Source organism: Sinohyriopsis cumingii, chromosome 3 (assembly GCF_028554795.1).
Source record: "Sinohyriopsis cumingii isolate HCF-2022 chromosome 3, ASM2855479v2, whole genome shotgun sequence".
Taxonomy (NCBI): domain Eukaryota; kingdom Metazoa; phylum Mollusca; class Bivalvia; order Unionida; family Unionidae; genus Sinohyriopsis; species Sinohyriopsis cumingii.
Window position 1 is genome coordinate 56,139,075 of NC_142963.1, and position 15,943 is coordinate 56,155,017.

At 34.9% G+C, this 15,943-nt stretch overlaps 1 protein-coding gene across 2 annotated transcripts in view; it reads right to left on the reverse strand.

The window, feature by feature from the left end:
• Positions 1–15,943, reverse strand: part of LOC149802891 (leucine-rich repeat serine/threonine-protein kinase 1-like) — a 148,005-nt gene that overhangs the window by 79,631 nt on the left and 52,431 nt on the right. For both annotated transcript variants that reach the window (XM_089952359.1, XM_089952360.1), the window contains exons 13-16: positions 13,043–13,192; positions 10,438–10,560; positions 7,620–7,887; positions 2,663–2,795 (exon numbers count right to left, since the gene is read on the reverse strand). In XM_089952359.1, the coding sequence (XP_089808485.1) occupies positions 2,663–2,795; positions 7,620–7,887; positions 10,438–10,560; positions 13,043–13,192 (674 nt within the window). The remainder of the gene's footprint in view (positions 1–2,662; positions 2,796–7,619; positions 7,888–10,437; positions 10,561–13,042; positions 13,193–15,943) is intronic.

Below are 15,943 nucleotides of genomic sequence, written 5' to 3' on the forward strand. Positions count from 1 at the left end.
ATTGTCCAAATTCAAACAAGGTTAGTCACATTATGTATTCAGTGGTAAAACCTGCAGTCATTTAAGAGTTTTCTCTGAGTTTATCATGGCATAAACCAACAGTTGCCAAATTACACAGCAATAATGCCCAAAGGGCATTATGTCTGGTGTGTGAGTTGCCAACTAAATGTTCAAACCACAATAAACTCAGAAAAAACAATATTCAACTCATATAATTGCAATTCTTTATAATTTTATTAATTCTTTTATTAATATTTTGCTTTTTTAAAGAAATTTCCTAGTTTTAGAGCCTTATTTAACTTTATGAATTATTCTTGAGAGCTTCTGCTAGATTGCTATTTATAGAAAAGGAGATTCTCCATTTGCAACATAATAGCTACATCAACATCAAACAAATAATTCCACCAATGGTTGTTAATCTTGGTTTTTTAAACATTCCACAACAAGGTCTTAATATTTTATGTGAACTGGCACATGTGTTATGTGTTCAATATTCAAAGCAAAGGTCGTGATGTTTTGTTGGACAGACAAATGACTCTTGGATTTGATACTTTCATGGAGGAGTTCAATGTGACTTGGCTGATTCATTATTGTTCAGACTCAAGAGTAACCAATTTTCATTTCCTTAAATCTATTTTTGTGTTCATTAACAGATTAGGCTACCTACTGGGGTCAAATAGAAATGAAATTTAGACTGTCAATAAATAGTGATGAAGGTAACATTGATCTTGAGAGGAGAAGATCTATCTCCCACCCAACCCCACATCATAACTATCAATGTTGGCAACTTATGATAAAGGATTATGGGTAAAAATTGTTATAATGCTATACCCATAGTTTCGGTGAAAGTGCTTAAGCCCCAATGTTTTTCTTTGTAGATTTTGTGTTTCCCAGATCTGAGATAGGAGTCTACATGTGAGACCTTATTATTTTAGAGATTTAAATCTTTTTGATTTCTAGTCATCTTTAAATTTTGAGATTTAAATACTTTCAGTTTGAGATCATTTTGCTATTCAACTGGCAAGTGACTTAAGTTTACACGGCTTATTCAGAATGCTTGATAAATCATCTTGAGAAATATCATCCACTTCCGAAGGAACATCAAATATTGAGGAGTGTGTTCAGTATCTCCACACACAAGAGGCCCCGAGTGGTCAAGTAATCTAAAGCACTCACCATTATGGATCACTGCCATCTCACCTCTGTCTGCATGGGTTCAAGTCATGGGCTCGGCCAATGTGGGTATGTGAGAAAGCTTGCCAATAGCTTCTTGTGGGTCAGTGGTTCTTTCCGAGGCTTTTCCCGGGTTCTTCCTCCACTATTTATACTGGCAGCCAAGTAAAGCCTATCTTGTGCTGAAAAATGGCGTTAAACCCTACAACAACAACAACACACATGAATTTAGCACAAAAAATCAGAATTTCACACAAAACAGTTCTTGCTGAATACCAGCAGCATAACAGACCAAGACATAGTATTCATGTAACATTTTTTTTCCAGACTCATATATAATCTAGTCAACGAATTTTTTAAAATTTATTTTCTGAAAAAAGCAAACCAAAAATTATTTGATTCTGTCAAAATCAAATTATTCAGTTTTCAGAATAAAATATAAACCCACAATTTTTATTTAATTTTAAATGCATGCAGTATGCTATCTGTTAGTGTTTACAGTTACTACTTCTGCATGTGACCCTATTTATAGAAGTTGATAAAAAGTAGTTTTTTGTATAGTTTAGATATAAACACAACTCAGTTTAATCACATCATTATGTTCTAACCAATGGAAATCTTCACTACATTTAGTAATTAATGCAGTTGCAGTTATTGGTTTATTTCTTGTTTTTGCACCAAACATCTTTAAAAAATATGCAAGCAAAATGCTCAAAGATATGTCTCTTTTCTGACATTTTATCTGATGGTGTCAATTGTTTTCAAAAAAGGAAAGCTTTATATGCATCAAAACAACATAGCTTCCCACAATGCAACTGAAGGGTAAAATTCAATGCAAATGCATGCTGTAACTCCACTAACTTTTGTTGGAAATGAAGCAAATTTGTGAGACAGATAGGCTGGGACAAGTCCAAAAGACACAAATTGACCCCTGGATGGATGGAATTTAAAGGACTACTGATACTGTATATACTCGATTATAAGACAAGTCCAACTGCAAACTGCACAGACCCAGATCTGCCATTGCATAATGCGATGGCACATCTGGGTCTGTGCAGTTGTTAAGAATAATCAGTAGAACAAACAACATAAACACTGGTCTGCAGGTGCATTATGCTATGGCAGATTAGGGTCCTTGTTGTTTGCAGTTTGATTTGATCTACAAGAAGTACGTAAGGTTAAGTGCAGAGACTATTCCAAGTTACAAAGTAACTTATGTTCTCCACTTTCCAATTTAGGATAACCAGCACATCATGGGTTAACTGCCCTTTGGATACTGACAGCCATATACAAACTGACGTTAAGGGCCTTAAACAAGGGTACAGGAGTATTTGCCCAAGGATGTTATATGATACTACAATCTTCAGGTGCTCCGTCTGTAAGGACAACCTACCAATAAACACTAACATCTCTTCTTGTCAAAATAGGGGACAATGAAAAAAATACAAATGGATAACATAAAACATGGATAATGTAGCGATGGTCTTACACATAAGTGTCAGAGTTCAATACAGGTTCTTTGTTTTGACTCAGGCGCTCTTTTGCCAGTTTCTGTATACATTTTTGCAGCATTACATACTTCTTTGGGACCTTATGACCCAGGAGCTTCTCTGATCTCCGTGCTGAAATGTATAACAAATTAAGTCAGATCTTACTAATCCAACATCCCATTATCTCCTTTTTGCTTCAATATAATATCATATATACAACAGTCATGTTTATAAGGATCATAAATAAAATGATAAGTGCAAAAAATTAAGAATGTCAGCAAAAGGGTACACAATCAGATTGCCAGTGCAAAAGCTATAAGAGTTTGAGCAAAAGAGTTTATAAACAAGCTGCTAAGTGCAAGGAATGAAATAGCTAGATGCCCAAGGTTTATAAATAGTTTACTAATTGCAAAGACTGAAGAAGTATAAAGAATGGAAGAGTTTGAGCCCATAGGTTTATAAACAGTTTGTCAAGTGCAAAGAATGGAAGAGTTTGAACACAAGGGTTTATAAATAGTATGCCAGTGCAAAAAATGGAAGAGTTTAAACATAAGGGTTCCAAGACATCCCTCGGTCCTCTGGCCAACATATTCAAAACATGAACTGTGTACGATCATTATTCTTCGTAATACAAAGTACATACATTATATCATAAATACCTCTAGATTTGAAATACTGTGGAATCCAGTGAAAATAAATACATTTTGTTAGCTAGAGTAATAAGAACTGTTTTATGAAATACATGAAATTCTCCCTAGATGAGCTCTTAATATGTCAAGCCTATAGTGCCAACATAGGTCAATACCCAAGGTCAATACCCAAGGCAGGAATACAACAGAAACTAGGGAAGTATATGTTGTTATATATTTTCAGACTAAGTAAAAACTGGATGAAGAAACAGAAATTCATTTTTTTTTTAAAAAAAACATAAACAAAAAGGTATCATACTTTCTTTGGCTCCATCCAAGAACATTACCCAAGGAATGGTACATGGTAAGAACATGAGTAATATATTCCAAATATGCACTGAACTGGGTAAAGCTTACTACTACTACTACTATTGTTGACATCTGTTAGTCTCGAGAGACGATGGAAATGCGCCCATGAGAGATGTCCCAGTTGGTGGTTGTGCAGATTCTGCTATGGCTATGTAGCCCAACATGGGAGTGGCAGTCCTTGAAGGTTGAGTCTGCTGTGGCTGTGTAGCCCAACACGGGAGTGGCAGTCCTTACTGCACTTGAAGGTTGAGTCTGCTGTCTCTATGTAGCCCAACACAGGAGTGGCAGTCTTTACTGCACTTGAAGGTTGAGTCTGCTGTGGCTATGTAGCCCAACACAGGAGTGGCAGTCCTTACTGCACTTGAAGGTTGAGTCTGCTGTCTCTATGTAGCCCAACACAGGAGTGGCACTTGAAGGTTGAGTCTGCTGTGGCTATGTAGCCCAACACGGGAGTGGCAGTCCTTACTGCACTTGAAGGTTGAGTCTGCTGTCTCTATGTAGCCCAACACAGGAGTGGCAGTCCTTGCTGCACTTGAAGGTTGAGTCTGGTGTGGGTTGAAGCTGCTTCTTCTTCCTCTGAGATTGCTTTTCATCAGCTAGCAATTGTAGCTTGTCCTTGCCGGCTTTCAGACCAGTGATCAAAGTGTCACCAGCTGGACCTGTCTAGAGCAAGCTCTTCCCAGGTGTTAACATCAATGTCAAGGGCTTTCATGTCACGCTTGCAGACCTCCTTGAAGTGAAGATGTGGCCTTCTGATCAACCTTTTTGCCAGAGGCAAGTGTTGAATAAAGAAGGTATTTGGGATCTGTCCATCATCCATCTGATGTACATGACCCAGCCATCTGATGTGATGTTGGTGGAAGAGTGTGACCATGCTGGGAATCTTGGCATGTTCAAGCACCTTGTTGTTTGTTACTTGATCTACTACTACTACTACCTCTGCTAAATATAATAATAATAATAATAATAATAATAATATGTCCTGTTTCTTGACACCAAGTCATGAAGTGTCTTGATGTGATTTTCCCAACATTAAGTGAACTGGGTATGGAAATGTAAGGGTCTGATTCTCTAATGACTGAAAATAATTCCAGAAATTTAAGATAAGACCATTTTGTCTTCTTAACTGCTGAATGCTGAAACTATCACTTCAATGCAATGAATTTCAAATTAGCCACTGTGGTAGCCGTAGTGGATGCAATATCAGCACCATTTTAATTTAAGTAGAAACAAACACCATTAGAAGATTCCTAGTAAAAAGTCCATGTTGATATGACCATCCAATCAGGAGTATTTGTGACAAGATTTTCAATATGCTCTTTGTAGCAGTCAGATATGAGGTTAAATCAAAACCATTTTCAATTCAGGACCAAATAGATATTATAATTAGTCTTCTGGTGAAAACACCATATTAATGTGACTTTCCAATTATGACAAGTAACAATATCAATATTTTCAAGATGGCTGCCATAGTGCCCAGATTAGATGTCAGACTAATACCATTTTCATTTAGCACTAGCCAGACATCATACAAAGTCTCTGGGTGAAAACCCAATGTTAAAAAAGACTTTCCAGCAATGATAAAAATCATACAGGTCATTTAGCTCCTTACTCATCTTAAATAGAAACTGTTGTTTAAAAATATAGTACTAATTCTGTTGAACCAAAGTCTATTCAAGCTTGATTATTGAAAGCTCAGCACCTTTACTGTCATCAAGAAAATTCCAGATGAAAATTATTGATTGCTATGGACTTTTACATATTGTAAATGGACTAACTATGCATCATAAGAAGTCTTCTAGTGAAAATGCCATTATAATACAGCCTTCCATTCTGGAGTAGTTGTGACTGCAATATTTTTTAAATGCCTTCTGTAGTGGTCATAATGAATGTCTGAGCAGCACCATTTTCATTTATTTTCAACCAGACCCTTGGGATAAATGTGTCTGTAAAGCACTCCATGGTAATCCTTGAAGCACCTTAGTTTAGCAAGAATAGCGATAACAAACTTAAACTAAAAAGAAAACAGAACAAGCAAACTCATTGAGTGACCCTGACTTGAAGATAGTACCTGATACACCTTTTAGTGATGTCCTATAAATACACAAAGTTTCATACCTTAATCTCAAATGACTGTAAAGTTATAGAGTGGAAGGGAAAGTGAGACAAAACATGGATACTACATTGATACTTTTTTGTGAAAAGACAGAGGTAATAAATTAAAAAGAAAATAAAACCACATACCCACGGACAATCCCAAGTAATATAATATATTAACATTTGAACATGTACAGCACTATGTTACAACCAAAAGATCACTGACACTGAATTCATTCTGAACAGGTTCTGTTCTGGATGAAATTATAAACCAATTTTAAAGAAATAACAAAATTTCAGTATCTATTGAAACAATACTCTCAAATTATGATTTTATGAATCCTCTACACCCCTACTTTGTTACATGGCTTTGTGACAGCCAAAACAAATGGGTTTGAAATAGCAGAAATAGAATTTAGTTACTGTGACAAAATAATTTTTGTTTAAAAATACAGTAACACCTGTATTAATGGTCACCTAGTTCAGTGGTCACAATAGCCATTCTAATCCACCCATCCACCCCAGGCAAATTTCCTATATAAATGTCATGTAATCAGCAGACACCTATAATCCATGGTCAGCATCCATGTGTTTATTAAACAGTGGTTTAATCCTGCCTTTGTTGGTCTGTAGCCACATGTTTATTAGCCAAGCAGTGGTTTCATCCTGCCTTTAGCTGTCACAGGCATGAATCAGTAGAGACCACTTCAAGTATGCAAATTAAACGTCTTTTGCTTGATACCTAAAGGTAAATGGATACTAAACATTTCATATTTCAATGGTACTTATTGGTTTCCAGTGAAACTCAAAGGTGTCAACATGTCGGCTTAGAAAAGAACTCAAGCTTTTACTGTTATTTTAAGATTTTGAATCAAAGCTATCTCCTCTGATGGAGAAAAAAAACAACATGTAATCTATGATTAGAGGTACACTACACTAGTGATATCACTTGCAGTTTTGGTGCTACTAACAATAGCCCCAGGAATCTTCTTTTCATAACCTAACCATCAAAGGTAGCAACAAAAGCTGGCTGTCTTTTTACCTCTGTGTGCTTGAGCAACATCTTAATCCATCAACTGTTTAAAGTGTGAACAGCTGTTTTTATGCATAATTATACCAACTGCCCTGACAAAAAGTAAGCTTCAATCAGTAACGTAAATGGGGAGGGAAATATGCACAAAACACTCAAAAATCAGTGAATTTTTCAAGGCCTAGTTATTATTTAATGTACATGATGGATGAGAGTTAGGATAGAGTATCCTTGTGTGGAACTTAAATTATTAATTTATTTCTTTTGCTACATAACTAAACTAAATATATGAATCATGGTAAAATACTATTACTGCTAATTACAATTCATGTGAAATAATAAAAATGATAATACTGGTAATAATAATGCTAATACAATTTAGTTCATAATACATAAATTTCTCATGAACCAAGTTTGAAAGCTGAACCTGCCTTCAGAGGCCACCTGTCTACAAAGGCCACATTTGACATTTCCCATGGGTGACTGCTGTAGACAAGTTTGACTGTACAAGACTTGTGAAAAATTATGGTTTCAATTGTCAGATTAAGTTGCTGGATTCACCTGTAACATGTAAACAAATGGCATGAGAAAGTGTACTCTCTCTTCACCCGCCACACTGTAGATTGAGTTTCTGGTTGACTAAGGGAGATAACTATTAAAGAGGAATAATCATTTAAACAAATGAGATGGAATCATCAAAATTTTGCTGGATGTGACAGGCAGCCATTGACAAAAGGTGCCAGTTATAGGTATCTGAATTATAATTATCCACACAGTACATCAGTATTCTGATTCAATAAATATTACAAATACTGAAATCAAAAAATCTACCTGGATGTCGAAGCTCAAAGACTGTATCATAAAACTTCTTCACAAGAATATCAATGTTTATTCCTGCACCGACACAGCTTACATTGATGACATCAATGATATATGGAAGTCCAGACTTCTCCGGCTCAGCAGTTATGTACTTCTCATGGATTCTTTGTGTCATTGTTGCTTCCCAGTCCTCTGAATATGTGCACTTTTGACCCTTTTTCTTCTTGACTTCATCCAGGTGAGTCCCCACTATGATGACAGGTGCACCTGAGGCATTTGCCTATTTAATTTTATTAACAGATCAGTTGAACAAAATTGGCAAATTGATTGAGTCATAATCTACTGGAATCTAAGTTAAAGGATACATAAACATAATGGATACCTATCCACAAAAATCATTTTCATGAATTCACAACTGAAAAACCTTCTGCCTAAAAGAGACTTCTGTGTGTGTGTGGTCCAAATGTCAGTCTAGGTGCAGATATAGAGGATCTCAAATGGATAATGACTTAATACTGAATTTATGAAACAGGTTGAATAATATCCAGCTTTTTTGAGTCTTGGAAGCAAAAGCTGGAGATTTTTCAACAAGTTTCAAAAATTTAATATTAAATAATTACCCAATTGAAATCTTTTAATCACAGTTTTAATTTCAGTGGAAATTATTCAGATGGAAAGAAGAATGAATAATTTCATTGATTTTGGCAGATGCTGCTCATTTTATTTGTTATGCATAAAAAAATAGTCCCAAACAAAGTTGACCTAGTATTGATGTTTAAAAGTAGATTATACTTTTCTTACAAACTATAGATCAAAAAACAAGCACCCTTCCAAATAAACAGAACATCTGACACAGACAAAATCATTTTTCAATGCAGAATGTCCAATGTATGTGATGTGACATTAGTTGATGCACTACCAGTACAGTTGACAATCCATGTTTTCGTAACCTTAAAGTGCTTCTTTCACAACTAAACATTACATTGATATTGCGATATTCATGTGAAAGAACGTTTATTGGATGAAGAAATTCTCATATTCACTGTTATATATTTGTGATCGGATAATTAGTGTTTGATTTGGAACAGTAGACTACAGAATATGCAAACAAATTTCATTTTGACTCAGAACTGCATCACATATTTACCACATAAATATGCAGTGATAGGATAAATTTCTGTCATTTTGGAGACTGGTTTATGTCCAAATTCTTCTGTAAACAGAGGTGAGTTTATTTACATCTATAAGTTAACATTTAAACCACACTTGTATATGGGGTGGAATCCATGCTACAGATTTACTGCCTCCCTCAACCCCCACCCCACACAAGCAATACCCATAGTTTTATATGTTGTTGCTGTTTTTTTTGTCTTGTGCTTTTAGCCACTTTTCATGACATGTTATGTGATACATCAATAACAAACCCCTGTGGCCCACAATTAGCCATATTGAAACACACAAGACAATTTTTTCCCCAATACCCTTTCACAAGTCAAACTGAAAAATGGCCGCTGCCAAAGATGTTCATTGAAGCCAAAACATTTCTGAAGACAGGGTTAAAAAAGTTTTCCCACAATCACAGCCAATACTACACAGTAATTTCATGGACTGATTTGGATCAATCAGAATCACATAAAGTGATATTTTAATGTGCGGTAATATAAAAAATATGAAACTGCACGTACTATAGAAAAGCTATACCTACCATGCAGTAAAAAGGCATACCTGCCATAACAAGATGTGTCACACAAAAAACACAATTTTGATTCCCAAACCCATGACATGGTTGTCTTTTTTTCAAACATACAATTTTTTTTTACCACCATACAGAAATCCAAAGCATGTAGTCTACATAAACAGTATATTATAGCTGATTATCATGGAGTCAATTAAAAAGTAAGGTGGTCAAAGATAAGTCACCACCATTTCACATAACTGGCTCAGAATGACTAGGAAGATGCAATGTCAAATCCTTTGAACACTGCCATGGGAGAATCTATTAGGCTAATATGCATAGGTAAAGAACTCTATACATATGAGTTCGGTACAATCATGGAGATGAATGTTGAAGAACAAAGTTATTACACATCAATGCCTTGAATAAGAATGTTTAGCATCATTATTAAACATTACCGGCAAGTTTGTGATCAGCAACTATTCTTTGAAGTTGGCTTTTACTCCATATTATAAAATGCAAAACATGATTATTTCAGTAGTCAGATGGATTTTATATATTTCTACAACTATACTACTATGTAATCTATTGGTATATCTTAAAGGCAACAACACAAATTTTGAGTGGATACAAACGGTAATTGTGGCCTATGCCTATTTTAATTTTGTGCATTGACCTTTTATAATAACAAATTATCTTTTTTCTTCCTAAAATGTGATCGAAAGAAAGTATGAAAATAATGCAGTGACAAAGAGGAGGAACAAGATTAGTATATATTAGTATTAATACAGATTTGCCTCCCCTGGCAAAAGTAGCTATGATTTTAGTGGTCAACCTGCCTTCATAACATATTTATTTCAAAGACCAGTATTTTACAACATATTTAAGAATCTGGCAACAGAAATATATTTTAATCATAATACTGTGTACGATATGACACGGAAATCATTAAACATTTCATGCCTTGAAAATCATCAGACATTTCATGTCTTGAAAATCATTAAACATTTCATGACTTTGAAATCATTAAACATTTCATGAAATCAATCTATGCAGTATGTTCCTAAAGAAAGGATGACGAATAAGATGGCAGACTGTGATTTCAAGAGATGAAATTAAAAAAGCTCATTATGTCATGTGTAAACTATCCATTACCTGTATATTGACAAGCCATTGACGGAGATCGTCTACTCCAGGGTAGCCATCTTTTAGATTCCACACAACAAGGTACAGTGAGCGTGGGCTCAAAAAATACTGGTGTGTTGCATAGTACTCTTTCTGAAAATGTGGAACGAATATTAAATTTTAAAGCCTGAATCAGAAATGTCAAATTTAAATTTTTTCCAGGATGATGCATGTTACATAGTAAAAGTCACACATGCCATCCAGACATTCAGTACCAATTATTTTAGTAATGTGTGTCAGTTTTTAAAATTTGACTCTACATACCTTTACACTGCAATTTTTGACTTTAGTTTGATCCTCATATATCCATGTTCCTTTGGAAGGTTATTAGTTGACTGATATTAAAATACCTGTTTATATAGTTCATATTTTAGTTAATTGGTATGGCAAACAGTTGTATTATGTCAATGGGGAAGTGTAATATCCAGCGTTTTCCATGTAACCAATGGTGTGAGGCAGGGGGGTATTCTATCCCCTTTGTTCTTTAATATATATATATATATATATATATATATATATATATATATATATATATATATATATATATATATATATATATTTACGTGTCAAATCGTAAGCTGGGTCAGTGTTACATGGGGTTACATCTGCCACCAAATGTGTTGTTTCTTAACAATTTTAGTATTTTAGTTTTGCTGATGATATGCCATTGATAAGTCCTTCTATCATGGGTTTAAGGAAATTATTAAAGATATGTGAACACTGGAGAATGATATCAACTATAATACAAAAAAAATCAGTATGCATGGTCTTTCAGCCGACTTCTTTCAAATGACCATTACCTCCCCCTGTACATCTTAACGGCAATGCTCTTACATATGTCAACAATTATACGTATTTGGGTAATATTTTGAAATCCAGTTGGTCAGATAATGAAGATATGATGAGACATTACCAATTTTTGTGTGCTCGAACAAACATGCTTATACGTAAATTTAAGAATTATTCATTGAATATCAAAATTAGATTGTTCAAATCTTATAGCTGCACTTTGTATTATGCTCCTCTGTGGACAAACTTTAGTGAATGTATGAAAAGAAAACTAGTTATTGGTTATAATAATAGTCTTCGTTTTCTATTAGGTCTTCCTAGGTGGAACAGTGCCTCCAGCATGTTTGTACATTGTAATGTATTCAGTTTTGATGAAGTAATGAGAAAGTATGTATTCTCAGTGATGACAAGAATATCTAATAGTAAGAACTGTATATTGAAATCTCTTTGGAACTATGACATTCATTTAAATTCTCAAATTATTAGCAGATGGAATAAATTACACTTTAAATGTGCCACTTAATTTCATTCTTAAGAATGCAGGGCACAGTTATTTTTTGTAGATCTGTATACTTGTATGTATGATATATATGTTCTTTTACGTTTACAATGTTTTTACTTTATATCTATATTTTAATTTAGATATATGGACTATGTAGTCTGAAATAAAGAATTATTATCCTATCTTATCATTATTTACGTGTCTTGAGAAGTACATACAGCAAAGTTGAATGTTGTGCACTGTGGTGTCACAATGAAAGCTATGCATGTTCATAAACAAATTTGTACACTGTGATGATTAGACTCTATGTGCTCTTTTCCTGGCCAAGTTTAGAACCTGGCCAACATTGTAAAAGTATATAGTAATCCATCATTTTCCTTTGGAAGTTTCAACATGACAGTTAAAATGCATAGCATTCAGTGATCAAGATTAAATAGACTTTGGTTAAACAAAATTAGTATCATATTGTAAAACAATAATTTATATTTAATTAAAGATTAGTAATTGTGCATATATGACATTTATGACATTTACTATAATTAATTTTCTACCCCAAATTTCTAAATAAAGATCTGTTTCATTTTTGGTACATATGTCAAGTGTTTTAAATGTTGGTATAAAATTAATTCAAAGTGTCTAAATTGGACATGACTTCGATGACAGTTAGAGTTCCATCACAAAGACATAGTCCACACAAAACTAAGAGATCACTTACTGGTAGATTTCATTTAGTATGTTTCTCTTTTTCAAAATTCAAGCCAAAATGACAAAAGCTGGCATTCATTGAATGTAAAAACAGCCACGGATAATTAGTACTGATTATCTAGATATTAAGGTTTATGACAATAAAAAATCTTACTGCTCAGATCTGCTTTGGCTGGGATAGAGTTGATAATACAACAAGTACCCCCATTTGCTCAGCAATTATATTATCCAATCATTTCCTAGCACATGCAATGAATTAGAAATTTTGGGGGCCAAGTTTATTGGTTTGCGATTTTTCTGAATCTACATGGGTTGTATTAATACAAAATTCTTCAGGTGAACCAAATAAAACTCAATTTGTCAATTTATTCTGTTGTTCAAAAAAACAAGAAATCAATGTAAACAATTGTACTGAGAAATGGGTTAAAAGCATAACTGTGAAGTTTCATGTTATTATATCATATTTGAATGAGCTGGAAAAATGGGTAAGATTGTCAAATGTCATGGCCATCAAACATCAAAATCAAGGAATCAAAGATTGGTATAGTAGTCAAGCTTCCGCATCTACTGTGAAAATACCTGTCCACCAAAGTCCCAAGTCCTAAGGTGAACCTTCCCATGCTTGCCATCCAGTGTAAGGTCGTTAATATCTATTCCAACTGTGGATAGCATTTCTCCTTTCTTCGTTTTGTTTCCTCCCTTCTGGTTTCCCATCCTTTCAACAAAATGCTGTTAGAAATAGAAACAAAGATAACATTTAAAAAATGCTGAACAAGCATAAAAAGTGAACAGCAATTACAAATTTATATGGATATGCAGACATGTGATAAAAATCTTCTACAAAACCATTTTCATAATACAAGCAGATATTTAATTTAGTTTTGTATATGTTATTATTTTCATTTCCAACTGGTTTGTCTTTTCATCAAAGTTTTCATGGCTCGCATGAAAAAGATGCCCAATCAGCAGTTCTTAACAATATAAACATCCAAAAATTCCAACAGCATAAACATCCAGAAGTTCTAACAACAGGAACATCCATATGTTCTAACAATATAAACATAAAAAAACTGATGTCCAATTAGCAGTTCTAAACCATACAAAGTATTTTTTTCAAATGTTAATTGTCTCTGAAGCATAAAAAAATGTACATGGCTTTATTTGATAAAAAATGGTATCCCATGTTCTAAAAGTCAATTGAAGAGACTGATGAAAATTGGCAAAAAGAACATCAGGAACTCAAGATAAGACTATTCCTTCATTTTAACATTTTATTGTTTATGTAAAAGGTCTCGTCATAGACTACCTTAGGTTGGGGTGGGGTGCTCCCAGTATTATCTTTATTTATTACAGAAGACCTACCCTGGCTCATTTTTGTTAGAAATTGAAGTAGTGATAGAGATGCAAAGCTCCGAGTCCCCCCCCACCAGCGATGCCGACAGTTAAATTACTGAATACACAAAGGTGAAATTCAAATAAACAACAAATTTAATGCCATTCAATTACAGATAGTCCTTCCTCAAATGAAATTCAATATTCAAAACCCTATCACTCATCTTTCACTGGACCAAGTGATGGCCTATTACATCATCTGACTTAGTGTGATAGATTTTCCTTCTGTCCTGTGTTTCTACTCATCTGTAGTATTTCTTGACTGGTACCCAGTAGACCTTCAGTCCAACAACCACAGCTTGCACCCTTCAACTTCCTCCACTTCCATTCTATTCTTTTCTGGTCTCCCAGAGACTCAGGACCAACTGCACCAGGGTATTTCCCTTCTCTGTCTCTCAGCTCCTCCGGTCCCTAAAAGCTTCCTTTCCGAAGCTCTTTTGCAATTCGCAGAACAACAATGTTTCCCGCCAATTTCGAATGACATCGGAGTAGCTTATAACTTCGTTATGTAATTCCTGCAAGATGGTTTAGTGACTACTGACATTTAGTTTCAAGACACTAGATTTAAACTTGCGATTCCAATGGTGGACATGCCTTGCTCAATTCCGAGTGGATGTCGATTCACCCATGGTTTACATAATTAGCAGACATTACCCGCTCCCCCGCAGTCTGTCAAGGGTGGATTTACGACCCCCACTTGATATTCCTTTGAGCCAACACCGGCAATTCATGCCACTTACCTGTGAATTGCACGCAGCAGAATAAGGCACCAGTAACAAGTTCCTATGGCCCTGTTATATACAACTGGATTCCCACCCGTCTTTTTGATGTCGGCTTACACTTGCAACATTTATGAAGCGAATAATTAGCCTCAGGGTCTAGCATATGCATGTTGCAATCTGGCTATTGTTCCTTACTTATAACATGACAGTTTAAACCATTTCTGATAGTCTTGAGTGGTAACAACTGGACCTGGATGCATGAACATCACCATTTATTTTCATTTAGAACCAACTCGACATCACAGGAAGTCTTTGGTGGCAACCTCATGTCAGTTTGACAAGATTTTCAATCAGCAATCAGATTGGCATCATTTTTATTTATGATCATCTAGATACCATAAGCAAAAAAGTAAGGATAAAAAGGTTTCCAAGATGGCTGCCATGGCAGCTATATTGTATATCAGATCAGCACCATCTTAATTAAGGCCCAACTCGACATCATAAAAAGTCTCTAGGTGAAAACCTCATTTTGATAAGACCATCCATCCAGGAAGCATACCAATAAAAAGATTTGCAAGATGGTCACTGTGGTAACTATATGGGATAGACACACCATTTTTGTTTAGGAGTGTGTGTGTGTGTGTGTGTGATTTAGATTTTTAACGTAGCTTTAACAATTTTTCAGTCATATCGCTACCATGTCTGCAGTGTGGCAGTTTCTAGTGATGTCTAGCACTGGGGCATCATGCCACAGACACATAGCATGGTGTCCCACCCAGTCAAATTATCCTGACACCAGGCCAACCAGTCCTAACACTAACCTCTTAATACTGAGCGCCAAGCGAGGCAGCTGTTAGTACCATTTCTGTAAGTCTTTGGTATAACTCATCGAGGATCAAACCCACGACATCCTGCATCTGAGGCGGATGCTCTAACCACTAGGCCACTGGAGTGGTCTTCATTTAGGAGCAACTGGACATTGGGATGAATGTATGTATAAAGTATCATGGCAATCCTCCAAGTATTATAAGAGGAGTAGCAGAGAGGTTGTCAGGCAGAGATGTATTCATTCACCATATTTGAAAGAAAACAAAAATGTGGGTTTGCATTTATTATGTGCACTCTCTTTTACAATCTCAGAGCACTTTCTAAATCTACAGTGTGAATGGAGTTTACATGGCATTCACAAATGTTTGCTTCATTGAATTTATTTAAAAAATCTAAGGAAATGACATCAGTGAAGCACCTAAACAGTGCCAGTCTGGGCATGTAATATGGGCTTAAGTCTTGAACATTCATATTGAACTTCATATCAACCATAATATTAAACGGGTATGTAATATATTAAACAAAATTCTGATAGGTA